General features: G+C 36.8%; 4 protein-coding genes across 7 annotated transcripts in view; 1 reads left to right on the top strand and 3 right to left on the bottom strand.

Annotated features, from left to right (window-relative positions):
- Nucleotides 1-386: 386 nt before the first annotated feature.
- LOC141842134 (stress enhanced protein 1, chloroplastic-like) lies at nt 387-2,997 on the bottom strand. 2 transcript variants are annotated; one of them, XM_074730349.1, is made up of 4 exons: nt 2,877-2,997; nt 2,716-2,784; nt 944-1,122; nt 387-615 (listed from the first exon to the last, which is right to left on the bottom strand). In XM_074730349.1, exons 1-4 carry the CDS (start codon nt 2,938-2,940, stop codon nt 511-513), a joined length of 417 nt encoding a protein of 138 aa, XP_074586450.1. In that variant the 5' UTR covers nt 2,941-2,997; the 3' UTR covers nt 387-510. The 2 variants fall into 2 exon arrangements, with proteins under 2 accessions (XP_074586450.1, XP_074586451.1); XM_074730350.1 differs by having other exon boundaries at nt 944-1,119.
- Nucleotides 2,998-3,383: 386 nt separating this feature from the next.
- On the top strand, nt 3,384-6,619 carry LOC141841771 (uncharacterized). The gene is made up of 7 exons (XM_074729965.1): nt 3,384-3,604; nt 3,685-3,724; nt 3,907-3,977; nt 4,855-4,949; nt 5,666-5,733; nt 5,811-5,921; nt 6,197-6,619. The coding sequence occupies exons 1-7, from the start codon at nt 3,397-3,399 to the stop codon at nt 6,330-6,332; spliced, it is 729 nt and encodes a 242-aa protein (XP_074586066.1). The 5' UTR covers nt 3,384-3,396; the 3' UTR covers nt 6,333-6,619.
- A 424-nt stretch (nt 6,620-7,043) lies between these two features.
- LOC141841224 (F-box/LRR-repeat protein 15-like) lies at nt 7,044-20,776 on the bottom strand. Of its 3 annotated transcripts, XR_012602786.1 has the most exons (19): nt 20,457-20,776; nt 19,814-20,308; nt 18,865-19,096; nt 18,638-18,770; nt 16,053-16,152; nt 15,766-15,963; nt 15,405-15,675; nt 15,226-15,324; nt 15,063-15,151; nt 14,880-14,979; nt 14,603-14,770; nt 12,213-12,365; nt 11,233-11,393; nt 10,953-11,151; nt 10,108-10,571; nt 9,953-10,016; nt 9,265-9,354; nt 8,415-8,553; nt 7,390-7,479 (listed from the first exon to the last, which is right to left on the bottom strand). XR_012602786.1 is itself a non-coding variant. In XM_074729364.1 (18 exons), the coding sequence occupies exons 2-18, from the start codon at nt 20,194-20,196 to the stop codon at nt 7,408-7,410; spliced, it is 2,976 nt and encodes a 991-aa protein (XP_074585465.1). In that variant the 5' UTR covers nt 20,197-20,308; nt 20,457-20,776; the 3' UTR covers nt 7,044-7,407. The 3 variants fall into 3 exon arrangements, 1 of the variants encoding a protein (XP_074585465.1); XM_074729364.1 differs by lacking the exon at nt 8,415-8,553 and having other exon boundaries at nt 7,044-7,479; XR_012602787.1 differs by lacking the exon at nt 20,457-20,776 and having other exon boundaries at nt 19,814-20,405.
- A 1,206-nt stretch (nt 20,777-21,982) lies between these two features.
- Nucleotides 21,983-27,850, bottom strand: part of LOC141838857 (sodium/hydrogen exchanger 8-like) — a 35,758-nt gene continuing 29,890 nt past the window's right edge. Inside the window, exons 17-23 of the mRNA XM_074726457.1 lie at nt 27,470-27,567; nt 27,073-27,204; nt 26,757-26,975; nt 26,455-26,661; nt 25,811-26,075; nt 22,712-23,013; nt 21,983-22,625 (exon numbers count right to left, since the gene is read on the bottom strand). Of these exons, the coding sequence (XP_074582558.1) occupies nt 22,275-22,625; nt 22,712-23,013; nt 25,811-26,075; nt 26,455-26,661; nt 26,757-26,975; nt 27,073-27,204; nt 27,470-27,567 (1,574 nt within the window). The 3' untranslated portion in view covers nt 21,983-22,274. The remainder of the gene's footprint in view (nt 22,626-22,711; nt 23,014-25,810; nt 26,076-26,454; nt 26,662-26,756; nt 26,976-27,072; nt 27,205-27,469; nt 27,568-27,850) is intronic.

Here is a 27,850-nt window from a genome sequence, read left to right as displayed (position 1 = left end):
AATCAAACTCAAGCTCGATTCCGATGAGCTGAAGCTCGATTCAATGTAGATCGAATGCTTTAAAAGTCAAATTTTTAAGTGTTTATACTTCAATTTTATCTAATAGATAAATCTGGAGCCCGTGACCTCTAAATACATGAAAGATTTATTAAATTGATTACGATATAGACTCGGGGCACAATTGAATTGGTTATGATGTAGATTTAACCAATTACAAGAAGGCAAAGGTTCGAATTTCGATGAAGTCGAACAATATCCTTCTCCGTCGTGATCAACTGTAATTTCTCGATTTACTTTAGGACCGACCGTGTGGGACCACTGGATTCATTTTGATTCTCACATGCTCCAGATATGCAACGAAACCAAACTGATTGAAGTTCAAAGAATGAAGGGGAACAAAAGTGTATACGCTTCTCATAGAACATGTCCAGTAACATTAGCAATACAGTTTGCATGAATGTCAATGAACTTTAAAGAAGATGGCAAAAAAAAACACAAATAGACAAGCGATTAATCTCGAGAGGCTGACTGAAAGATGAAGAATGCAGTAAGAACTCCAACTAATGCTGTTACAGCCAGTGCTAGAGTTGGAATTGGTGTCGTAAACCCGAAATTCTGCAAAGCAAAGCTAGTTATTGGTGTTTCATAATGCTGGGAAAAAGGTACATGGTAGCATAAGAAAATCATCCAAAGGGTTTAACTATCAGTTTGGAACTATAAATAACAATGCACACTAAGATTTCTAAGGATAAACATGGAAGTCTTTTCCGGCTACTTAAAATCAAATTTGAGTTCCATGAGTGATATCAGCTAGCAAAATTTAGTCAGCAACAATAAATCTAATGATCTTAAACAATATCACTGAAATCAGACTGGGTTTAAGTAGAATGTGAAGAAATGGCATGGAATCTCAGGCCAGGAAAATAAGGATCCTGTTTCATACCTGTAGAAGTCCTTTCCCTGTCGATATTTCGACAGTTATAGCTGTTGCAAAACCGACCATAGCAAGCCGACCCAGCCATACATTCAATCCATTATTCTCCTTGGTTCCCTGCTCACACCTTATGGAAATAGATTTTTCTTGCTCATTAATCTTCCTTCTGTTGGATGTAATCCAAACTGCTGCATGTAAAATTCTTTCAAATTTTAGGATCAATCTTGAAGAATATTTAGGTTACAGAGCCTACTTTGATTACTGTTGCTAAAGCAAGGGATGCAATCATTAAGACAGAAATCTATGGATTCATGACAAGAAAGAAGCAGCATTGTGTTAAAAGATATGATGAAAAAGAGAAAAAAAAAACAACAAATTAGATAATTATCCATCATCTCCTTTTCCTACGTATGCCCTTCAAGAAAGCACATGTGAATTTACTCAACAAAGAACTATAACCATCCAGAATCTAACTCAAAATAATGACATGGTGAATATAAAGCTGTTCCCTGAACCTAAAATAACTAACAATTGAGTAGTGTGGAAGATCCTTCTCTTCTCTCTATCATTCCGGCAACTAGTAGGATTAGGAAAGTTAGCTCCTCAAACATGGAACATTCACTTAATAAACTAACTGTTTGAGGAACTTCATAAAAACAGATATTTTCCTTTATTTCATTCATAAAGGGTGACTCTTTGACAAAAGGTCAGCTTGTGTATCTCTAAACATCGAATCTTACTAATGAAGATGGTTAACCAAGACATTCGGCATTCAGTCTTAATACACATAGCAGGATATTCTTACTTTGTTCATGTGCTAATAAGTTAGCCAATGTCCCCCTTTTGGCCAGTAATTTATTATCACTATTGTCGCTATCACTATGCCCATCTCAATTTTAACAAGAATTATATGATTTATTCAGTATTGCATCAGATTTATTAAACTTGTCTAATTGTGTAAGCCATTGGATTTAATGAACTAAAGTACTTGTGTAAACCATCAGATCTTTTGAACTCTGTGCTTATGTTAAGCATCCAATTTATTTATGCCAACGACATAATGACAGGCTTGTGGAAGGCATGATTTGAGAAGTTTGATAAAGAAACATTGATGAGGAGGGAACATTAAGAATCAGATTTAGCAAAATTGAAGATCAATTACAGGATTTGACTAGGAGCATTGAACAATGTACCATATCTGAAGCAGAAACAGCACCACAGTTGACTAAGAATTGAACTTGATAGGCAATGTGAGATGACAAATAAAAATTGGCAAGAAAGAGCTAAATTCAGACAACAAGAGAGACAGAGACACTACTTTTTACACAAAGTAGCAAACAACAACAACAGAAGAAAATGGTATTGTTATACTGCTTAAGTGGAACTCCTGAACCTGAGTAGAAGGCCATTAGACAAGCAAGCTCTACAAAACATTTAAAATTGTTTCCGCAGTGAGGTGCAAGGGCGGAATCTGCATGCAAATTGGTTTTCACAATCTCTAGAAATACCATAAAAGAGAGAAAATCAAGCAATCTTTCATTTAGGAAGACTAAAACACCCAGGCCTAAATGGATTAAATTCCCGTTCCTCTTGCAAGAAGGGATAAAGAAGTGCTTCTGAAACTACGACTTGCAATTGCCTGCGCTTTTATGTGTGGACAACAAAGAACACTGAAACCTTCAGTTTTGGCAAAACTCACTGGCTCAAAGTGGCAGTGCCAATCATCAACGGAAACTCCGGGAGAAAAAAGTTCAAATCTTTGTAAGTCAAGGGTCGATTACCAGTAGCTAAGCCAGGCGTGAAGGAAGAAGTGAGTGGCGAAGCTCCTGCAGATTTTGAGATAGAAGCACCTGCAGATTGACACCGACGGATGTTATAACCTCATATATCACACTGGGCGGTTAAGAATGTGTGTGTGAGAGAGAGTGAGAGAGAGAGAGACGTGGCAGTGAGAAGAGATGGTGAGAGACGGCGGTGAGAAGAGCTTGGGCTCCGGCGGCGGCCATCAGAAGATTCGAAGCCTGCGCTGTTGGCCATGAATCTCGTCTTGGTCCCCGTTTTATCTTCTCGCCGGCGCTTTCTCCGCCGCTTGGTTTGTAGCGGTTGGTACATCAGAAAAAATCGTTCTACATAATATATACCGGAATCTGTTATTTTCAGGAGGAATTTCACACAGACCACCCAAAAGTTTCCAACTTTTCATTCTACCTCAAATAGTTTTAAAAATATCAGTTACAGCTCAAGATTTTCAAATCCATTTCATGATTTCATCTGACAAGGATGAATTTATATATATAGAGATATTAGGCGCTCAATTGATATTATTATTATTACAATCTTTCTCCATTTTCAAATTTTAATTTAATATAACGTCCGTTATTTTCCGATGGATATCGTGTTACCAAAATCCGGGGGCGATAAGGCCATTTTATCGCTCCTCCGTCTCTCGTTGTCTCTCCGCCATGGCGTCGTCCACCGTGCTCACTTCTCCCTCTGTCGCCGCCGCACGTCTCACGATCGGAGACGACTCCACCAGGAGGCGGCAGTTCCGGGCGAAGTGCTCATTGCCGTTCCCTCGGCCGCTTCCCCGAGGAGCCCCGCCGTCCACCAGGCGGGCCGCCTCGATCGCGCTTCTCTTCCTCCTCGGCGGCTTCTCCGCCCACTCCAACCGTGATCCTCCGCCACCCTTCTCCTCTCACTGCTTCTTCGAAATCGACAGCTGCTAATCTCCTTTTTTTCTTCATCCGTAGGCGCTGATGCGGCAAATCCCTTCGATAAGTACGTGAAGCGGTAAGCTCATCTCTTCCTAGATAGTCTTTGACGTCGATTTGATTTAGAAATTTCATCGTTGTGGAATCAATACCAGTTCTTTATTCGATCAAATGGAAAAGAGAATAGAATTGAACCTTCATGTGAGGTGTTGTTGCTCTCTGCTTGTGGTTGACACTGATTCAATTTGGGAATGGCACTAGGAAGAAGTTGGATCCGTTGGAATCGTATGTTCCTGCTGTTCTACTGAGTCGAGCACAATTTGAGAACTTGGGTAACATCTCCAATCTATCTCCTTGCACTACTTAGTGGAACTCAATTGCTTACCCTTTAGATTCTATAAGGGATTACTGAAAAACATGCGCTTGATAATGCCATTGCTAGAAACTACTAAAACATCTTAATTATAGCGATATAGCTTTTAAATGAATTGCTGGAACTCAATGAAACCATCTCTCTACTATGTGAATTATCCAGTTGCACATGGGTCGTTCTATTTGAGTTATCACCATTCCTTGCTCTATACAATAAAACAAGGAAATTGTAGCTATTTCTGCATTTAGGGTCCCTTACTTTGTTAGAGAAAAAAGTTACAGGAAAAACAGATTATTTGATGTTGTTTGGCTGTGATACTAAAACTAGTTCTGGTGCTTCCTTTCCTTCTGTTTGATCAACCATCGCATCCTCCACCTGTAGGACACTCTCTCCACAACCCCCTTAGGTTCATGCTTCTTTGTGATGATCTCGAACCCTTTGAGTGTTTGCTCCAACCTCGTTGTCATCTTCTTATTGCCAGAACTCTACTAGAGCCACCCAATCATGGGAGAGAGGACAAGGGGGCAGAGGTTGTAAAGAACATGAGAGGGCAGTGGCAGTGGAGGTGGATAGGGCAAAGAGGATGAGTGACGAAGAGAGCAGAAACAGAGAGGTGGATGTGGAAGCGGATTTATTAGAGAGGATGAGCAGCAGAAGGGGAGGCTGATATGAGATTGTTGCTTACTTTCTCAATCACCCTTGAAGTGGCATGCAAGTTAGTATGGATGATCAGACTGTTATGGCATACAATCTCTCTACTGCTCTTTATTGGACTAAGAATAAAGGAGGCTCTTAGATTATCTTTTTGATGAGCAATTCCTTATTCTGCTACACAGAGAAACTCTTGGATAGCAAGCAGCCAAATTATGACATAAGTCGATCTTTGTTGCGTTCTGGTCCTGCAGCTTCTCTACGCATTAACATCCGAGCTGTAAGTATTTATAAAATGTTTTATTATTATTATTATGGGTGTCTGTTATGCAGTTCATAATTCAAACCAAAATTCTGAGTCAAGATTTTCAATTTACTTTGGTTTCATGAAAAAAAAGTTCGCTTTGATTTAAGGAATTTCAATTTGAATTTTGATTGGATTGGCTTTTGATAAATACAAATTGAATCAAGCCAATGAAAATGTTGTTCTTAAGATTTAAATTTTATACATTAGTTATTTAAATATTTGTTTGCACCAAATAATAATAGTAATCAGGATCCTTGAGTTATGCTGTTTAAACCAAACTGAATATATAAACTACTGTCTCAGTAGAATTATCATTCTGTTTGGCTTTTTAAAAGCAATTTCAGTTCAACACAGTCCAGTTCAGTTTGGATCAAATGAACAACCTTATTTATTAGATAAGTCCTACAAATATATGGCTCTCAGTACTATTATTTTTAGTGAGTCTTGTTAACTGCAGTAATTTTAGACGAGATTTGAATGACTTGGTTTCTAAAAGAAAGGGGAAATTAATATTCTCTGGGCTCAAATTTTCTGTTTGCATTTATGTTAGTTGTGGCTTGTAGTTTCTGACTGCCTTTCGATGTTGTCAGAGTTGTTTTGATCTAAAATTTTTCATTTTGAGAGTTTTACCTTGCAATTTTAATGAGATTGATTCCTTCTAGCATTGCACATGATCTTGGAAATTATAGGTGGCACAATATGCAACTGAAGATGGTGATGGAAAAGCAGCCTCCGATGCTGTTGAGCAATGCCTAAGGTTACATTTGTCTTCTAGATATGTATCTAGATGAATGCACTTGGGTTTCTAAATCGATTTACTTTATTCATTTACAGGGCCTTGGAGGATCTTGACTCACTTTTTCGGAATGCAATAAGAAATGATCCAAGAGCTTCCACTGAATCCATGAAGGGAAAACTTGACATTGTTTTGGGATCCTTGGACAGGTACTGAAGAACTTCCAATATTTAGTAATGAAAGCTGCACATATTTGCTCCTGATCTCTAGTAGAACTATTCCCGAAACAACTTGTGGCTGGAAACTGATCCGTTTAACCGTTTACTTTTATGTAGTAAGTTCTTCATAACTAATGTTAACCACTCCTAGATCATCATCATTAAGCACCCTGAGATAAAGTCTCCTGTTATCCGGAACATAAGAAAGATCAGCATAGACGAAACAGTCGCATAATTATCCAACCGTATATAGTTTCTCTCTGCAGCCTCTTGCAAACTGTGCCATCCAAGGTGCTGGATGAAGGGAAGGCAATTGCAGATGCTTATATGGACCCAAGCTACCAAAGCGACGAGCCTGCGGTTTCAGACCCGGAGATTACCAAGTTGGAAGCACTTTTTTGAGTGAGTTTGTTTCCAAATCAAGTATATGTTTTCGTAGCACGACCAGTTCATTAGTTTACCTAGGGAGCTTTCGAAAGCCATAGTATGTAAAAGTCATCTGTAAATGAATGAACCTCAAAGTAACAGGTAATGATGCATTTTTATCTGTTCGATTGGAACATTCGCTTACAAGTAGTTTACTTGTAGATGTGTTAGGGATCTAAATGTGAAAATTGGGTTAGGGATTTATCTAAATGTGTTAGAAATCTAGATGTGAAAATTAAGCATCTGTTTGTGAATGATGTATGTGCTACATTTACTTTGATGGTGAATTATAGATACAAACAATAGATGTGGAAAAAAAAGAGACCGTCTTCGAGGCTAATAAAAACTACGGGAGTCAAAATGCTGCTGAAAGGTGGGTGGGTAGCTAGCTTCAGAAAGAGATTCCCAAGAGAAATATAGAACGAGGAGTCTTCTAGTTAACTTTTACAGATTCTCTAAATTATCTTTGTTTTTTTATTAAAAAAACTTCATTAATCATAATCTTGCATTGCACTAAATATTGATTTTTTTATTAAAAAAAATTCTATACAATAAATAGATTCCAAGAAAAATGAAATTATTAGTCAACGAAATAAAATAAGACAGGCGCCATCAGGCATTTGAACTGTGTTTCATGTACAAAGAGCCGGAGTATGATGCAACTCAATGGAACACATCATACAGGCGACTGCATGGTTGTTTTATTTTCCAGGGCAAGTTTTCTTGTTTCAGTTTTGACAAGGCTCTCCAATTGTGTCTGCGAACTTCAGCGTATTACTACTACATATTATTTTTTCTACCTCCCTCTCTACAGGTAACAAGATAGAAAAAAAGGAAGAAAGGTCTGACTGAGCAAACAGCTTGGAAGTAGAGTGGAGCTCCAAAGCAAACATGATAGTACATCTACATATGATAGCCTCAAATAGCAAAAAACAACACTCGTTCAAATTATGTACAACAAAAAAAGAGCACAAAGTGGCTGCCCCTTTAAGCCAACAATCTGCTGTTACTACTAGCTGCACTCGAAGGATTGCCTGCTGCGGAACAGCTTTTATGCACAGCTTTGTATTCGTTTGAGACTCGGGCATATCGCATGCCATTTGTACAAATCTTTAGCATGTATCTGCCACAGAAAACACCATGAGTGTTACACAAGAATTTTCTACTCTTAAAGCAGGGAACAAGAAAAACATTCCCCCCAAGTTGGAGCGTAGCTACTATTGATATCCCTTCAACAAAAAATAGAATCTGTCATCCCAACGATCCCACACGGTCGGCCCCACGACCATATGTGAGGAGATAAATCGAAAAGCTGCAGTTGACCACTACAAGGGAGGACATTGTTTCGGCTTCGTCGAGATTCGACCTTTGTCCATTTCAGCAAGTCTGCCCCGTAGTAATCAACTTAATCATGCCCCAGGGGCTACTATTAATATCCCACTTGTTACATCGGTGCATGTCATAGGAAGCGAAAATTTGAAAGAGTGCAGGAAGGAAAATGTAGGGAAGCAAGAAGGGAACAAGAATTTTCCACTTCTGTGCATGTGATAGGAAGCACAAATTTGAAGAAGAGAAGGAAATAATCGACAAGGGTACTTGTGGAAAAAAAAAAGGAAAGCAAAGCTCAACCCTTTGCTGAACAAAGCAAATTGAGACCAAGATGTTTTCTATGAAAGAGTGCAGGAAGGAAAATGTAATATTCAGGTCTTCACAGGTGTCAGGCTGGAAGATTGCATCTCGTGTAACACTGTCAACATAGAAAGGGAAAGCCAAGAATATCTGATAAAGGATTACAAAGAAGCAAGAAGATGCTACTGGGAAGTGGAAGTAATAACTTGCAGCTAGAATTGAACCGAGAGTCAGGAAGAAACCTAGAAATACTGAAACCAAGAAGAAATCAGGAAATGCTGAAAGAAGATCTGGAAGACACAGACCAATTGTAAAAAAATCCAATGGAGAGGAAGAACAGATTTGTGCTCTTCTCTGCTCACTGAAAGAAGTATGGAGGCCTTGATATCTGGAGAACTTTAAAAATAGAGAATGGGTTGTATCAAGCACCTAGTGCTCTTCACATTGGTTAAGACATCACGTGCAATGGATTTCTCTTGTAGAGTCGACATCAATCTTGAGAAGGGCAATAAAGGATGGTATGGGTGAAGTTTGGTGTGGCGCTGGGGACAAGGACTTGCGAAGCTCCCTGAAAAGAGAGTATGACCAAAATTGAATCAGAAAGGGATAGAAAAGATCAAGCTTGCTGGAGAAGAACTTGCATGGCAATGGCAACCAAAATTGAATCAGAAAGGGATAGAAAAGATCTAGTTCATTGGAGAAGAACTTGCATGGAAAATGGCAACAGAATTGACAATGACACAGTGCAGAAGAAGAGCTGGGAGGGGAGGTCGCAAATATTTGTCCCTGGTTGGATGGCAATCTTCTTCATTGGAAGGAAATGTCAATGGTGCTCAGATTCTGACAAGATGAGTATGCGTTGAATCAGATTTGGACAAAGATGCTGCAACACACGATCTAGAAGGGAGGCTTCATGATGGGAAAGCTGCATGAGGAGACTAAGCAAGGAAATCAAGTAGGGGAGAGAGGCTGTGATTCTCTCTCTTTGCACCAATGTCTTATCATTATTTTCAATGTATATTGTGTAGTGTAAGACACCATAATTGCATTTCGTTTTAGCCTACCACTGCCCAAAGGCATCTCACTATTACAGGTCCGATGATTGGTTTATTTTACTAGGGCAATCCAATCAATATTGTGGTGCTTATGAAAATGTAAATACCAAATCAAAATTTCCTGCTTATATGAACGGAAATTTATAACTTTATCAAATGCCATTTTCTATCTGTAAATTGAGCCAATGAAAAAAATATTCAATGTTGTAGATATGATATCTAACCTTAGGACAAGAGTCGATGTTCATAATTTCCAGTGTGGGGCACTGAGAAATGGCAGTTTCTAACTCTTCTTCAGCTAGCATGCTGCAAGCCTGTGGTTAAAAATAAATTATGAAAGAAGAACAAAACTGAAGTGACAAATTGTGAAAAAGAAGCATATAATACCAATTTTCATGAAGGCATTTGTAAAAATGATTCTTATCGGACAATAATGCAAGGATGTAAAGCATCTTGTTTAACAATCACTCAGCAAAATCCCATATGTTACCTTAATAAATGGCCAAATTGAATTTTACACAAGATATATCTTTTGAAATATTGGCATTAGAGGGGGGAAAAAAATTAAAATATAAAAATATAACAACTAACTAGAACAAAATAGTGTGGCAAAAAAAAAAAAACTTAATACAAGGGAAAGTTCACTCTCCCACCCTTCTGTGCAAAATGCCCCCAAGTTTCCATATTGTTAAATGCCATCAGAAATTCATAAACTCAGTTTACCTCTCATTGGAAATATGAGGATATTTTCCAAAACAAAAAAGCTAAAATAAATCCTCCCTCTAAATATCATGCATCTTTGCAAATATAATATAGTTGAGATGAGGACAGGAAGTTTAAAGGAAAATACAACAGAGTTTTTGATAATTGAAGAAATATTACAAGCAAACATAATCACAAGCAGTCATTTACCTGAAGCCGGAGATTGTTTAGCCTTGGACACTTGAGCCTCAAGAACTCCAGGGAATCACAATAACTAAACAAAAAGTGTACGATGCGTAAGGTATAGAGAAAGAGAGAGAAAGCAAAAGTCTATTGCTGGTGGAAACTATTCAGGATAAGTATACCTTATGTTTAGCATACAAAGGCTTCCACATGCCAAATCTACCTCCTTCAGATTTATAGATAAATTAAGGTTTATTTTTGATAAATAAAAACAATTGGCAGTTGAAGAAATAAGGGCTTTTGTAATGTTTGGACAACCGGTGCAGTTCAAAATTTCAAGCAGATGGGCAGTCTCCAGGTAGACATCCTTGTCATTGTCTTTCAATGTGGAAGGTGAACAGACATCGACAGATTTTTGAGATAAATTGCAATAACTTCTGTTCCAGACAAGTTGATGCATATTTGCACAGCCATTCAAATTCAGATGAGCCAAATTTGTACAGTGAGTGAGAATATTTAGTATATCAAGCTGCACAACAGATGAATATGACAGATCTAATTTGCATAGGGCTGGAAGTGCACTCTCCTTATAAAGGGCACCCAAGGAAGAATCTGTGAGGTACTTGCAAGCAGAGAGCCTTAAGATCTGCATGTTATAATCCCAAAGCTCAATAAAACAGTATGATTTTTTTTCCAAACATATAACTGGATTTATAAGCATAAGCCTAAATGAGGGGAAATAGAAAATATACTACATGTAAAAAAAAAATCTTAGATATTCAAGCATTTGTTTCATCTGAATCAATTTATATCATTCTTGATACATCTTGCACAAAATACAGCTTAGAGTAAATTTCAGATGGTGCACAATTTAACTACTATGATACAAGTCACCAATTTGAACTTTTATCAGCTATATTCAAGGAAACCAGCATGAATGAATGCCAACAGCTCAGATCAAAATCACAAATATGAATCCAAATAAAGAAGATACAAGCTTAAGAGAAAACATAAAATCTAAACTTACCGCTAATTTGAAACAATTGTCAAAAACAGGTTGTAAGTCTGTCACAAAGGTATAGGACAGATCCAGTAGAACCAGATGTCGAAGCAAATGCAAGGAAGATAGCCCATCAAATGCAACAGGTAGGCATGACGAAAGGACCAAAGATCCAATCTGCAGGCAAGATCTAGCTGTTCTAGCCAATGATTCATCACTTAAGTTCCTGCAAAACAGACAAAAGTTCATAAATTCATCTAAAAGAAAATTAAAAAACATTCCCAGAGAAGAAATGACAGTAAATAACCTGCAGAAGGAAGCATCCAAGGACTTCAAACAAGGGCAACTAATATAAGCCTCAGACAGCATGCCACATCCCTTAAGCTCTAACACTAGCATGCTTGGCGCTTCAATCTGCAGAACACTTAATCGTGGACAGATACCCAAATCAAGCAACTCAAGGCCAACCTAAACAACAGTCATGATTGATATCAAGGCATATGAAAGGAGTTGTGGTGTAGACATATATAACATAACTGAATTTGCTCAAAAGATACTAAAAAACCATTTTACACTAAAAGAGCATATTTACTGAAAAATTCAGAAAAGTAGTTGGTGGCAATCACCCAGAGTTGTAAAGCATCAAACTGAAAACAGAAAACAAAAATTGTAATAACAGATAGGCAGAACACATCAAGCACATGTGTAACAAGGAAAAAGCAATAGAGCCAGTTCCCAACAGACAGTGCCTTAAGAAAGTCAACCATGCAGATTAAAGCAACTTCATAACCACACAATTGCTCAGAATGAGCTTAATAGTTCATCAACAAGACCAACTAAATTACCAGAACAATTAAACAACATTAGTTTCCAACAACAACGAATTGATAAAATTGTCATCACTGCAAGATTTTAACAGCTGCCTAACTATGCAATTGCTCAGAATATGAGTTACAAGATTTAATTAAGAAGACCAAAATAGATTATCAGAATAATTAATCTAGCATTTAACAGATCAGTCCACCTTGCTCTTGCTCAAGGATGTTCAAAATTAAATTTTAATAGAGCTAGCAACAGAGAATTTACTCTATTAATGATTTAAATTCGTGGATCTAAAAGACCTCCCTAAAAAGATATTATACTTTCTTCATAAAAAGCAAACAATCATATTTAACTTTTAGTTTACAATACATACAATACAGGATAGAAAATGTATCATTTAAACATACCAAAAATTCAAAAACTTCAATAAGCTACGGAAAGATCGAGTCCATAATGGTCACATACCGGACAAAATGAAGCTTTTTCAAGGTGATCACAACCATCAAGATTTAATTCTTGAAGATTTGGACATGACAGTTCAAGGGTAGTGATGGCACGACACCCATCCAAGGATAGAGAGACTAGAGTACAACTTTTGATATTGATTATAATTAGGCTCTGGACAAAATGAAACCATCAAAGAATAAATGCATAAACAATACAATTATTTTTCGGCATAATTTACAACATAATATTAAAAAAACCACCCTGTCATAGTTATGATGGATGAAGATGGATAATATGCATCTAAAACTTCAAATCAAAACACTTAAGATAACTACCAGAGTTTGAAAGGTGAATAAATGAAGATTTCAGAAATGAAAGTCATGCACTGAATCAAACCTTTCAAACATGCCAAAACAAAATGCTCAACATAACGGCTAGACTACCATATATCAGTAATAACATCATGAATTATGCATGATAATGAATTGGAACTTCTTAAATAAGAACCCTAAGTGTTGTTAGTGATACAGCTTTACATATCCAAAGTCCAAAATAGTTGGCACTAATAGGTTGTTGTAGTATAAGATGTTGATAATGTATTATAATTGGATCATGTATAAGTACTTGCAGCAAGATTCAAAATTTCGAGTCGTGTCGGTGTTTTGGTCCTTGACTAGAATGATATTGTTGATGTATGATGTTGGTAGGAAATTAGAGGTGAAAGGAGGAAAGAAATGAAGAAAAAAATCCAACTATATAGTTCAATGTTTGCTACGATTTTGAGATTATCTTATAGGGAGACAAGTACAAAAAAAAACATTATCTCAATTTTAGCATGTCATTGAGTGTTGACATGAAATAATATTCGTCAACATGATTGATACAACAACATAGGAGATATTGTCTTGATGCCGAGTAGTATCGAGTTTTGATAATTTATCGGAGCAAAATATTTTAACTGTTTCGCTCAACATAGTATGAGATTTCAAACCATGTTGTGCAACACTTCTTACAACAACTTTCATCCTCACATTAATATGCCATTAAGCCCTATGCAAGGCTACATCACTAATAATGTTCAAATTAATTTGAATATTTTTTTTATTTCATTAATTGATTGCTGTTTTTTTTCCCTCTATTCTTTGCAACTTCCATGCTAATTGATTCAACTTCTTCTATTGTGATTGAATCAATTAATTGTTCTCAGATATTAGTATTCTTTATTTTATCCTTTTTAGTTGTTTAACACCTCCATCTTTGTATTCTGATCTATGCTAGGGGCACACAATCATCTTGTAGACATGTACCATATTTCATGAAGTACTCACAAGGTGAAATTGGTAGGCTCCTTCTATATACTGTTAGTTGCATCTTTATCATTCTCCTGGTACAAGATACAACACTTATATATCTACAACTCTTATAGAAATTTCATGTCCATCTATCTTAAATATTCCATCAGTTCTTGTTATTGAAATGACATTTCATATATCTTTTTTTAGTTCCACTTAATTTAAAACTTTTAGTTTCTAAATTTGTTCTCAATTCAATCCTTGAATTTAGTGTATTTACACTCTCATCATTAACATAATATCTTGGCAAATAACTTAGACCAAGGACATCCATCACTGACATAAAAAATTAGGAACTTGAAATGGGGTAGAGCTCAAGAATACAAACCCTTTCTGGCCTCATAACTCAAGAATAATTGAACTTAGGCCTGTTAGGCCATTAACAAGCCCTCTTAGGCCTGAGATAACTCAAGAATACAAACTTAGCTCCATGTTGAAGTGGGGTAGAGCTCATTCTATAGACTAATCACTTGGGATGAAAGAACCCTAAAAAAAGTATGGGACTATGTGTGGATCATTCCAGAAAAAATGGTAATAGAAAACTGAACAATGACATCCATGTATACATACTAGCTTCTAGTATAATATCCCATGTGGAAGTAAACTAAATATTTTGACCAAACTTACATTTCATTTACATTTTGTTAACAATGGCATCTTTCTGAATTACTTTTACCAAGTCCTCAACAAATACTTGAACTCAATTTTAACAAATACAAATTGTAGTGTTCTCTCTACATTTGAGAACTACACAGAATATTTATGTGATTAACTAATCCGTTGTAGTTATCTTCTTTCCATTAATTTTATCATTGCTATAATCATTGAGAATTTTGAACTACATATTTATTCTGTTCACTTATGATTGAAATAATATACTGCACCTAAAATAACATCTATTTCAGTAGAACAATGTCTATAACATGATGCATGCTTAGGAAGCACATGTGTTCATGGAAATTCAATTTAGTTATGTGCTACATTGATATAAAAACAGCAGAACTGACAATTGTCAAGAATTAATTATCACAAAACTGATATAACAAAACAGCAAACCTGGCAATTGTCAAGAATTAATGATCTCAGTTTGGGGCAACCTCCCTCATTATTGAAAACTTCAAGAGAATCTGTCAAGGAATCACAATTGCTGAGGTCCAATTCTAGCAAGCTTTGGCATTGCAGCGACAAATAAGCTAAACTTTCCTGTTTTTGCAACACCAGTTTCTGCATGAACAAGAATCAGGGTCATACTTTCAAAATCATATTTCACTTCAATAGCATTTTATTCTATAATAGAAAAATAAATTCTAGCTTCACATAAGAGAAAGCAGACCTGAAGAACATTTGAAGTGATACTTATGTCTTGAAGTGCTGAACACCTAGAAATTTTGATCTGCTTGAGCACAGGACTCCGCAAATCTAAATAGACAAATCTAATACATGTGCGATTTAGTTTTAGTTATAGAGTAGAAACAACACAATCAAAGAGGAAAGGAGAAAATAAAGAAACTTTTACTTGCGCAGGTGTACAAGACTTATAGTCTGCAGGTTTGGCATATCAAGTGTCATGGCAGTAAGCATGCTGCAGTTATCCAGCTTCAATGACTGTAATATCACAAGGTTAGAAAATTGAAAAAATCAAGGAAACCACTGAGGAAAAATTGTTGTATGTCTCTAACCTCTAACATCACGCTGTATGATATTGCAGTTATAGAAGTAGATACTATTCCCTCACAGCTTTCAAGCCTTAAATCCCTTAACTTTGGGAGTCTCACAGACTGAAAAGTCAAAACACATACTCTTACGTGCACATGACTTTTGAGTATTGCAACAAAATACCATGGCATTTGAAACTAACCTCTAATGAAATATTTGGACAGTTTGAAGCATCAAACATGCATATGTTTGGGCATGTGGAAGCTATGTCGCGTATGGTTTCATCAGTGACACAAGAGCAAGATGACATGTCTATCGATGCCAATAAAGGGCATGACAAAGCAGCAGTTCGAATTGCAGTATCTGATAATTTGTGGCAGGATGATAAATCCAACACATTTAATTGTGGGCAAGTAAGCAAAGCATGGGCCATGCTGCTGCGCTTTAGAGACAAAGTTTGTAGCTGAGGACATCTGCCGAGTACTCATATTGTGCAAAGTAATTAGATTACACATTATAATATGGTTAGATCAAAACAAACAACCAATTGGCACCTCAATCACCTGATAATAACTCGGAGAACTCTACATTTTATCATCTGCAAGTTGTGTAAATTTTCATGGTATACAGTTATCTCTTGAATACCATTGCCAATCGATGAATCAGAAAATTTCAAACTAGTTAATGCAGGACAGTCCGTCAATGTATGAAAAAAAACATCACTAAAATGCCCCTTGTCCAAGATTAAGGTTTCAAGTCTCCTGTGAATTATGACAAACCAATATGTAAGGGTCAACTATGATTAAATCATAAAAAATTGAGACAAAGTCAAAGAGAGCTGTAAACAAACCTCAGAGAATTCATTGCACGAGTGACAAGGGCATCAGAATTTGGTGTGCCATTCATACTCAGTTCAGTAACATTAGGGTAACGATCACAAATAGCAATAACTGCAAAGAATCATACATTAGCAGTTGGTAAGCAAAGTAACATTCAAGATGAAGTATATAGTTGGAATAACATTTGATTTATGAGGAATTATTTAGAGTCACAAATACTGATCTTGCACAAGAATGACATCTGGAGTTGGAAACAAAAACCAATGTAATGGAAGAATCCTCTTGCAGACCAATCACTTTCTTTTGTGTGATTTAATTCTATCCTATCCAAAAACATGTTAAATGGTTAAGTATGGAAATTTCAAATAGCCTCAGATTGAGGTTTTTCTACTGGAAGCTTCTTCATAATAGAGCAAAAAGAAAACTTCTAGGCTACTGGCTTCTTTTAGTTTTACATGTTACCTATCCTCCCTCATATGAAATGTCAAATCTTTCCTTCAGTGGCTCCCTCACTGATGAAGTCTGGAATTTTCTACAACAAACTGTTTTACAAATAAACTTGAAAAGAGACGAGGGAAGTGGGCCAATGAGCCATACAAATGGGCTTGAAACTTTCTTAAGCCTACAATTGCTTAATGCACCATGGTTTAACAACTGTCTCACCAAATAAGATTGGAAAATCTAAACAAACTCCAGTTAACATAATACCACATAATCTAATGGATCCCAATATTACTAATTGAGATAGCCTTGCACAAAGGTCAATGGAGGGATAGAATCCATGTAGACCATCCCAAGTAGTTGAGATTAATACAGTATGATGATGATATATAATATGTATCGTATGATAAAGTATGATACAACCGTTGTTTCTTTTTATTACAAAGCAAACTTTGACTGAAAAAGTAGTGTGGACTGTGGAGTCACAATAACTGATAACATACAATGTGAATCACCTCTAGAAATTTACAAAAAATGACTGAAGTTCATAAAATGACACACATATACATGAAAAACTATTAAATTTGATAACATCGTACTGTTGATGACAATGCTTAGGAAATAATCTCTTTATTAAGATTTAGCCACCATTGTGATGAGACATGAGTCCAAACATTCAACTAAAACAAAGGAATTAAATGAACCCCAAGTTTAAGCAGGGAACTTATCAGAAGGAAGCCCATACAAGTAATTGTCACATTCTATGATCAGGAGATAGAATAATGTGTCTGATAGAAGGACTGCATATAGCATAAGTTGGCAGCAAGGGAAGTAGTATTTATTTGATTTTAGGAAATTACTAAGATCAATTTTGACATTCTCAGGTTTTTCTTTCCAAATTATAGATACTCATTGGTTTCAATTTACTGTAGGTAATATGTAAAGCTTAGGAATAAGATATTGAGGAGCATTTATTGGAAGTGTCCAAACTGCTTAAAAGTAATGTTAAAGAGAATAAAAGGAAGAGACTTCCACCTTTTATGCCAGTATGTACTGTCACTAAGAAAGTAGTGAAATGGAGCAAAGTAGAGAAACTGAAGAAGAAATGATGTATAATGGAATTTTGCAAAAGAGGGATCCACAAAAAAAAAATCTTCCTTTTATTGATAAGGAAAAAAAAAAAAAAGGGGGGGGGGGGGGGGGGGGGGGGGGGGTTCAAACTAAATTGTGATGCTTTCCCTAAGCCGAATGACTGAAGCATTGGAAATGGAGATAATGTTGGGGCTGGACCTCTTCAAACCCAGCTGATCAGCACCATACTTACAAAGGAGACCTCACCAACACTTCTTTGATCCAATTCATCCCAACTGCCCGATTGGACAATAATGGTGCAATCTATGGAGAATAATGGTGCAGCCTATGGAAATATAAAGGGGATCTAAGGTCATGTATTCAGCTAGGGATATATCCCTAAAGAGTAGATGTAGTAGTTGTAGACATAATAGTTGGTTAAGCCTTTATCCTAATCTTAGACTTTGAGACAGTAAAATCAAACTCTTGTTTGGATCCATTAATTCGTTGATTGGATCAGCATGTAGATCTACTTTTGATTCTACTCCTGTTAAGCCTGTTCTTGCAATGGAAACATGTTTTGTTGACAAAGGGAAGCAACCAATTACAAGTAATTGTTGCTACATTAGTCTCAGATTGCTATGTGAGGGTTTCAAGAGCATGTTTAAGTATCAAAGGGACTACTATCTAAGTATCTTGACATTTTGGATTAGATAGGTCTTTCTTTAGGCTTTAACACAATATTAGAGATAGCTCCACTGCTATCTATGTTGGGCTGAGAGGACATGTTAAAGAGGGTAGGAGGAAGAGAGAAGAGGACAAAATTCCTCTTTTTAGTCTCACATTACTAAGGGAGGCCCTACAGGCATTCTTAAGTATTAGAGAGACCTCCTAGCATCGGCATTTTGGGTTGAATTTGATTCTCCTTTGGGTATTCACATATCAGAGAAAGAATAGTCCACAAAAGTGTACTTTGCTAAAAATAGGCAAATGATATTTATAGAAGCTAATATTTGCCAATGTCATTTTTTAGTTAATAGAGATAAACATGATAGAGAAGCAAGAAGATGAGAAGAAATCATACAGTTCTGTAGGGAGATCCTTGTATTTTCAAACTTTAGGCACCTCCAAAAATTTTCATTTGTGCTAGCTACCAACCACTGCTTGCATGTAGACCCAGCTCTACACAAATCTTTTTGTCCTAGGAAAGAGAACACCTGCAAAGTATATCCCACTTATAATGAATGCAAGTTCAAGGCTTCAAGTAAATGACTAGTAAAAATACATATCAAAAGAAAGCCCAAGACATACCAGATGCAGCAGATCATCCGAAAGATCCATCCTGAACTCCACATCCTCAGTATTTCTAGTACCTGTGATATCCCCATAAGCAACCCCACCATTGGATTTGTTATTTCCATCATCTGGTACAGTGCTTGAGCTGTGACCTTTCATTTCTTCAGGTTGATATGATGAACTTAGTGACATAAAATCAGTAACAGCTGCTGATACAACTGGTTCAGTAGAAGAGGTAGGCACTTCACTGAGCAAAAACCAAGAATATCAGGGGGAGGGAGTGGAAAAGAAAACCATGTTTGAAGAATTACAGTTGGAGCATAACAACAACACACGGTAATAAACATTATGATAACAAATCCAAACATGATAACACTAAAAAAGTAGACTGTAGTGGTAGACAACCCATCATGTAGACATGACAAATATAACTGGGAATACAAATAAACACCTGAAGGTAGCCGGTCTAAACTCTATCAATCCATTTCCAAAGAAATCAAATGTTTCTATAAGAGAAAAATTAACTAAACCCTAATGCATATGCATTGTAACTGTATAATCATGGTAGCAAATGTAAGGAACTACGTTGTTTCTATATCAATCAACATGACTATCGTTAAGGTGGATGACAGATAGCAACCCAACAATCTGCATTTTCATAGGAACATGTAACTCATATTTCCATCATCCAACACTAAATTTTAGATGGAACATTCGATGAACTCAAATTTATGGCCAGTCCCAACAAATTATGATGAAGTAATATAACCATTGCAATAGCCAACAAGTAACAAAATTCAAGTTGTAAATAAATTCTAATAGGCCAAAACTAGACCAGTACATACTTCGAACCAAAAATTGAACAAGCAAGATATATTAAGGAAATGTGTAAAAAAAAAAGAAAATCAAGAGAAGAAATCTTCGAATATGTTTGTGGAAAGAGACGAGGCGCTAAAAATATTACTGTTGGTCGGAAAAGACTTTAGGTCGCTTGTGCTGAGCATCCTTATCCTTGTCCAATGTTGCTCCCATCTCCATCAAACTTTCTCTAGAATCACCCACCTCTACACAATCCTGTTCCCACTCTCCAATATCCAATTGTCTGACACGTCCTGACCTCTTGACATCATGGGAGCTCCCAGAACCCTGCTCTGACCATGCTGATGTTTTTCTAGCAGGCCCACCACTTGTAAACCCTACATTCCATCTCCGATGGGTCAGGGAGAGGCTGAGCCCTAATTCATCATCTTCCTCCTCGTGCTCGTTCAATGCCTGCAACCCAACCTCCCCACCACCATCCTCAACTTCATCTTCGTCAACCACCGCCTTCATGCGCTCATCCGCCATGGCGCAGTCCCTCAGCCACGCACAACAACAGAAAAAAGCTAAAATGCTATCCCAACATCTGAGATCAGCATAGCTGCGCAATTGCCGAATAGCCCCTATCTTAAACCCTAACCTAAAATCCAAAAAATTGTCAACGCCGAGAATGAAGTGAGAACATTTTCGTCAATTCACAAAATACCATGCAAGGAAATGTAAGAAAACAAGAAGAAAAAAAAATATACACAACCACGATTTGTACGAGAAGGACTCGCGATCTTTACCGTTAGAGAAACAAAAGGCGTCAAAGCGAAAAAAAAATGACAGAAAATGTAGATCCTTCGCGACTATCGAAGATCCGGTTTCTGGAGGAGCTGATTGGATCGTAACGATGAATCTGAAACTGAAATCGCCCTCTTTCTTCTCCTCTTCCGAAAATCGACGCGCTGCTCGCCCTCTTGCTCGCCTCCCGAAACCTCGCAGATGGTCGGATTGTAATGATGAATCTGAATCTGGAAGTCGCCCCCTCTTGCCTCTCCTCCTCCGACAATCGACGCCCCCCGCTCGTCCTCTCGCTCTGCTTTTTGAAACCTCGTAGTCGTCGATTTCGAGAACAGCGTTGAGGAGAGAGAGAGAGAGAGAGGGGTCCGAGTTTGGTGTGTGGAGGAGTGGAATCGAACGGCTTGGATGGACCCTGTCGCTGGTCCCACCGCCGACCAAGTCTCCACGTGGAAGTTAATTAGTGGTGGAAATGGAAATCTACTGTCGGAGTCCTGGAGCCCGAGTACGTAGAGGTGACCATCCCGTGTTTCTACCTGGGCACCGACCCCGTGCACCCTTCGCATTGCAATGCGGGTCCCGTTGGAGATTTACGCGTGGAGGAAAAGTATATGTTAGAAAAGGAGTTTGCTGTTGCGTCGTTGGTTGTCGAACGGATCGGAGTGGAGTGGGCCTCGTCCCCACGCGGAAGCCCGTGATCCCCGCGCAAAAGACGCAAATGGCTTGTGTTTATTTGAGAGGATGGAAATGCGAATTGAATCGAAAGGTTTGTTTAGTTGTTCAGGGAAGAAAGGAAAGAAGAGAAAGGGGGGAAATAGAAGAATAGAGGGGGAGAGAGATTCAAGTTCCATCTTACCTGTTTACCAATTACCCTTAAAGAGAAAGATATTCTTGTATTATTTAGTCATTAGTCGATCGATGCACACAAAGGTATAAGTAATGGTTTTACAAATGTGGAGTTCAGATTGACAAAGAAAGTAGGTTAGTAGCTTAAAACTCTTTTAAAGTTTCCATTTAGCAATGTAAGAAAAGAAATAGTATTGAAAATAATAGTTTAGATAATGAGATGTGACTTTGCTATTTAGTTAGGGCATTGAGTAATTTTACCTTAAATCGATCGATACTTTAATTTGTTGGCTTTCTCATAAGCTTACAAACTATACCTAAGTATAAACATATATCAATTATTATCTTTATACATTTTCAAGGGAGAATAAATAATAAAAGGGAGATGGGGAGAACAAATAACATGGATATTAATTAATATTAACCAAAACTTCTTGATAGAGAATATATATATATATATATATATATAATCGATAACTATCAATGTAATATCTACATTAAAAATATTCATTGACTATAAGAGATAAATACTTTCATTGGCCATCCAAAATCTAAAGAGCCACATAATACACATTTCAAAATGAAACAAAACACACTGTCTTAATTCAACCATTTCAAATAATAGATTTATTAAATAATTATAAGTACACATGCTAATAAGATAACAGTAAAGATAGACCCACAGTTTATCAAAGTGAAAGGAATAAAATTTGCAATTAAAGAAAAGGAAAAACATTGTCAGAAAATCCAACTTCAACCAAGGGAGCAAATTTATATTCACTGTTCCTTGAGGGAACTACAAATACGATTAAGTACGTGGAAATACTTATTCCATAGAGTTCGGCCAACAATGATCTCTCAAATTTAGGGAGAGGAGCAAAGTGCAATTTGCTCTTATGAAGGATATACAAGGAGTGTGTTTGGAGGTGTAAACAATATATAATACACAAACATTTAGGCGCAAGTACCTGCATACTTTACCTATTTTGAGCATTTGAAGTTTCAGATGTCTGGCAAAAGGATAGATTACTGAGGGAATCAATCCTGACAATGACCTCTTCAGCTCCGGATTCGTCACTCGAGTTATCTTCGCCATCCTCGGGTTTCCGCCGGTTTCTGATTGGTAATGGAGGGTCTGCACCCAATCTGCTAGCAGATCCTGTTGGAGCTAGCCTGTTTTTGACACTACCGCCCTCCGATTGAACAGACAGAAGAGTTCTGGTATCGTTTACCGATCGCAATGGAACACTAGGGTATGACAGGCTGTGTGAATGATTCAATGATGAACCCATCGGGTCATTTTTGCGATGGCTGCTTGGGATATTGGCCTGCATTAAAGAACATTCAATTTGATTGTGAAATTGTTTATTACTTGTAAGGAGAAAAAATGGTGTTAGTTTATAGATTCACAGACCAAGCTCCCATAAATGCTTAGTTCCATTGCTCGGGCTGATAAACTAGTTGTTTGCTTGGTGGATTCTTTAGGATTCTGATGATCGCCTCTCCCCTTGAACAATTTCTCCGGCCAGCTGAGCAAACCGACATGCTCCTTGCTTAGAGTTCTATGGGGTTCACCAGATTGAGAAATCCATGAAGCAGTTCTCCTTGAAGGAGAAACCTCAGTCTCTGGCACAGCAAGGTCAAAAATGATCACCCTAGCCCTTGTTTCTACCTGGTAGCCAGAGGCAGCATGACAAAAGCTGAGATTGTTCACGCCTGCAATCAAACGAAGTAACTCAAAAGGTTAGCTCAAAAGCTAAGAATGATGAATGAAATATTTGCTTGCAGCAAGCAACAGTTATTGAAAGGGGAACATGACAAATCCTAAATAAACTTGGGAATAATAATAAAACAAAAACACAGTTCCAATAATGCTCAAAAACTGTTTCCAGTATTTTCTCATAAATTCATAGTCCAATCCCCCATTTGTGCAAAAATAAACTGTTTCTTAGCAGTTGTATACCTCGTCTCTTTACAATCAAACTACAGGAAAATTACACACAAGCAAGTTGCAATGTTTATGCAAATGAATAAATCAATTTCATGATTTCACAGACTTTTCTTTTAACAAATTATGAACAGGAAGTTATTTTCCTACTAAAGACCCAAGCAGCCCGATCAACCAGCAGATAAACACCTCATTGTTTAAACCTTCTGACTTCTAAATACGGAATTTTTCCTATCGAACTATTCATCAATCACACTTGTACTGCACTAATATGAATAACATGTTATTCACTATTCACTGGGGTTATAGTCAATAATAAGATCACTTAGGAGAGATGACCCAGTTTTTCAAGCCTAGCATTGGAACCGCTATGTAGACTTTTGTTTACCAAGGGTTCGAATCCCTCTTTCTGTTTATCTTAATTCACCAACATTAATGCATCAAATCAAATAACAATTGATACCATCATCTCAACAATGGGACCCTTATTTGATATAAATTCATTACACATGTTATAAATACAAATATCGTTAAAAAAAAGAGTACAATTTGTCCATTTATAACAGATGAACAGTAAAAATTTGGACCAAGTCCTTTAGATCTATTTATTTTTATTTCAGCAAAACCAGACAAAATTCTATGAAATTTTCTTTGTTATTTTTGAGAGGAATATGTCTAACCTGGGCAAAAATCTCGAAATTATAATAGAAATATCTATAGACTAGTCATTGAAGCAATCCTTGAACTCGTCAAAATTTAATTGGCTTATGCCAAACCAAGAAAATAAATCTTAATGATGTTATGGCTACCAAGGTTCAAAATTTCGAGTCGTATCGAAGTTCTGAACTTTGATTGGAACAATACTATTTCGGTACCATATCAATATTTCGACATATGGTGCCGGTGGAGAATTAGATAGGGAAAGAGGAAGGAGATGAAAAAGAAAAATAAGAAAAGAACACATCTATATTCTTAGCTCCCATATGAAATGGTACAATTTTGACATTATATTCCATTAACAAAAGCTAAAAAAAATAACAAGTATTATTTCAATTCACCTTGACATGTTTTATATGTAACATATCAAGAGGTTTCAAATGTTAGTTTGACACAATACTATTCATCATAATTGACACGATACTATGGCAAGTAGTTTTCAGTTTTGATAATTTTTCGGAACGATAAATTTTGATTGTGTCGTTCGGCACGATACAAGATTTTTGATATAGATAAAAAAATCTGAACTTATCCAATTGATTTCAGCTACTTGTATTTACATTGACTAGTTAAACCAGGGATTGAGATCACACATTCTAATAAAATGTGATTTTAACTATGGCAAGGCACAAGGTGCAGACACACATTCTCAACATTGGAATGCTCAACATCAGACAAGAGTAATTTTTTTTTAAAAAAAAAAAATTGCTCTCTCCGAGCCCATGATCTCACAAATAATCCAAAAATGGTGTTAGTTATTGAATTTTATCACATTTAAATATTCACATTTTAAATTATTTTTAAAATTTTTAGATGACAAAATAAGTTGACCGAACCAATATTTTAGATTTTGAAAGGTTGAGTTGAAGTCCAACTGAATTTGGATGGAACTCATTGTGTAGACATGGTGATAGGGTGGCATGGGTTCAAATCGAGATTTGGACTCATTTTGACCAGCTTAGAGTTAAAACCAAATTTATATTTGGGATAGTCAGGTTCAAGCACATTAAGTTGAGTTAGCTTAGTTTTTAGTAGGGAGTTATATAAACTCCTCCCTCTTTCTCTCTCCATGTATTCCTCCTCTTCTACTTGAGTCATCTATGCTTCTCACAACACCACTCATTGTCTCATGCCCTTTTCTACACGCCGCCCTACCCTTTCCAGAGCCACTATCGGCCTCTCCTACTTCAAAAGCTCTCTCTTAATCTTTCTCTCCTATTTGTCTCTGCTGGCACAAGCAATCGCCTCTGCCACTCAGAGCAGGATAGCTGCCACCGCATGAGCCACGAGAGTTGTTGTCGTGATTCTCTTTCCTTTTCCCTCTCTCTCTCCTTTCCTTCTCTTTTCTGCTCGCCCAACACTTTCCTCTCCCTCTTTTCTCTCTTTGCAAAGGCAACTGCCTTCACCACTTGGAACCGGGTGACAATGTCATTGTGACTCTCTTTCATTTTCCCTCCCTCTCCTTTTCCCCTCTTCTCCACTTGCCCAACACTAAGGGGGGTTAAGGGGGTCCATGTTCATTGGTTCGACATGGACAAATGCAATAGTCCATTATAAATTAAATATCAATATAAATGAATATTTTTCCTAATAACTAGAGATTTTGGAGTAAGTGGTTAAGGGAGCATATTGAAGGCTCTACATCCCACATAGACAACTGGACGTCTAAGATTCAAATCCTACTTAGTATAAAAAACATGATAGGAGTAAGGGAGCCTATTGAAGGCTCTAGATCTCATATAGGTCTATTGTAAATATAAATATAATTGGTTCCTTTCCTATTGGCTTGAGCTTTTGGGATAAGTAGTTAGCCAATAAACTTTAACACACATAAAAGGAATGTAATACCTGGTGACTCTAAACCAATAGAGCTTTGTTCCATGTTTAAGGGAAGTAATGCAGCTGGGGATGTTATCAACTGTTCAGTTGAATCTTGAGTCTTTAGAAATCCATCTAATAAAAAACCAACAGACCTTGGTCTGATTTCTACTATTTCTCCTCTTATGTATATGTTCATACTTGATCTTTCAGCAATAAGACTCCTCAATTCTTGCATTGTCATTTTCTCAAATATTTGAGGAAGTATGGTTTTAGCAACAACTATAACACTTTCCTGCAAAGTAAACATCAAATTGTAAAAAATAAGAAAGGGGCACATGAACTCGAGTAACTTGAAAGTTGAAACATTAAAGGAACTGAAATGCTTAACTAATAAACATGTTTTTCATTCAATTATTATCAATAGGAACATTGCAAATTTATGATTAGTCAGTACATAACAAAAGATCATGATTGCAGAAGTGTAGTTCAACTGGGAACTACATCAATCACATTCTCATTAAATATTTATACTACCTAAAATTACATATCTAGAAATTACTCTGAAGAGGAAATTTTAATTCTAGCGACATACCTGATTGTCAACGAAGCAAAGCTACACTATAGAAGTAATATATAAAGAGAAAAATGAGATATTGTGTATGATAGTATACCTGCCAAAGAAAATCTTCAATAGCTGGATCTGATCTTAGTAACGAGAGTATCTTTTCAGAGTTGATGAAAAAACAATGGACAACAGAGTCAGTAACCATGTCACAAATATATGGCTTCCCAATTAGCACTTCGAATAATCCCAAAGTAGTTCCATGTGAGAAGGTTGGATGCAATGCATGCTTGTTTGTCAGCTTCTTACTTGTCCACTGAGGAGATAAACATTTATTAAATACCAAGATACAGTTGAAGTGAAAAGAAGAGCTTAACTAAAGAATAGCACATGGAGGACTTTGGATCTAACCTTCACTACTCCAATTGATATGAGCCATATTCCAGTGGGCTTCAAACCCTCGTTATACAAATTTACACCATGTAGTTTTATTGTTCCCTTGGTTGAATTTTCAAGAGGCTCACGGATACTAGAGGGTAATGCGCCAAGCAAAGGATGGGAATTTAACAGCTCACTGATTTTTGGCATTTCAACCATAGGTGGATTTCTTAGAAGCTTTTTTAGGTCAGTCTGCAAAGTCAGTAGAATTAGCATTGCCTAAGTGGAGAATCAAGGAATTTTGAAGGATGGAAATTTCGCCAATGTGAGACAGGGATGTTTCAGCTACCTGCAGAGCATCATTTAGATGAAAAGTCTCCTTTTCTTCCAGTAGTCCAACTTCCTCAAGATTTTGCACATATTCACTCAGATGTTTCAGTATAGAATATGTTACTTGTCTTGTCTTGACAACACGGAGGACCTAGAAGCAAGACAAATTTGTTTGAGAAGAGCATGAAGTGCATGGTCATCAGAGACAATTAAAAGTTTTCATTCCATTTTCTGAAAAATGTTACAACAATTCAGACATTATTCAACTAATAGGAGAACAAACAAAACATGTGTGGAATTAACTATCTCAACTTGTCCCTGAAACAAAGGATAAACGTGGTAATTGTTCTAATGTCAGCCTAAACATCTCCAACAAAAGTATGATTCTTCAAGGAATGCACTTAGAAGTTACATACCTGGGGAAATGCCAGGCGAACATCTTCCAAAAATTTTCTAGCTTCCTCGCCTTCTTCATTGCTTTCATTGATGACAGCAGTAGCAATTACACTCTCACCTGGTGAGGGTAGAACTTTCAGTAAAAGTGTCACAAGTAGTCATGCAAACCATCTATAACTAGAGTTATAAAAAAAAAAGTCAAAATTATAAAGAACTGATGTCTGTGTGGTTAAGAATCTCTTCTATGCTAGTGTTGTTGTTCGTACCAATGAGTATTGTATTAGTGCCAACACTCGACATACTTTAGCATGCATTGACACACACCAAAGCTTATCAAGCTAATATTTGTAATTTTTGGTATTTGTTGCTCTAAAATTCTAATTAAAAAAGGCAACCCAGTG

This window comes from Curcuma longa, chromosome 11, assembly GCF_044706935.1.
Source record: "Curcuma longa cultivar G26 ecotype Majalengka, Jawa Barat chromosome 11, ITB_CL_G26_1.1, whole genome shotgun sequence".
NCBI classification, from domain to species: Eukaryota; Viridiplantae; Streptophyta; class Magnoliopsida; order Zingiberales; family Zingiberaceae; genus Curcuma; species Curcuma longa.
This window is presented reverse-complemented; position numbering and strand designations above follow the sequence as displayed.

Coding starts and splice junctions, on each gene's coding strand:
- LOC141842134 (XM_074730349.1), bottom strand. CDS start 2,940: ATGGCCGCCGCCGGAGCCCAAGCTCTTCTCACCGCCGTCTCTCACCAT. Junction 2,785..2,876: donor CCATCTCTTCTCACTGCCAC/GTCTCTCTCTCT, acceptor GTCAATCTGCAG/GTGCTTCTATCTCAAAATCT. Junction 616..943: donor CAGGGAAAGGACTTCTACAG/GTATGAAACAGG, acceptor TTTGCTTTGCAG/AATTTCGGGTTTACGACACC.
- LOC141841771 (XM_074729965.1), top strand. CDS start 3,397: ATGGCGTCGTCCACCGTGCTCACTTCTCCCTCTGTCGCCGCCGCACGT. Junction 4,950..5,665: donor TACGCATTAACATCCGAGCT/GTAAGTATTTAT, acceptor TGGAAATTATAG/GTGGCACAATATGCAACTGA. Junction 5,734..5,810: donor GCTGTTGAGCAATGCCTAAG/GTTACATTTGTC, acceptor ATTCATTTACAG/GGCCTTGGAGGATCTTGACT.
- LOC141841224 (XM_074729364.1), bottom strand. CDS start 20,196: ATGGCGGATGAGCGCATGAAGGCGGTGGTTGACGAAGATGAAGTTGAG. Junction 14,771..14,879: donor TCACTTCAAATGTTCTTCAG/GTCTGCTTTCTC, acceptor TTGTTCATGCAG/AAACTGGTGTTGCAAAAACA. Junction 11,394..12,212: donor AAAAAGCTTCATTTTGTCCG/GTATGTGACCAT, acceptor ACTGTTGTTTAG/GTTGGCCTTGAGTTGCTTGA.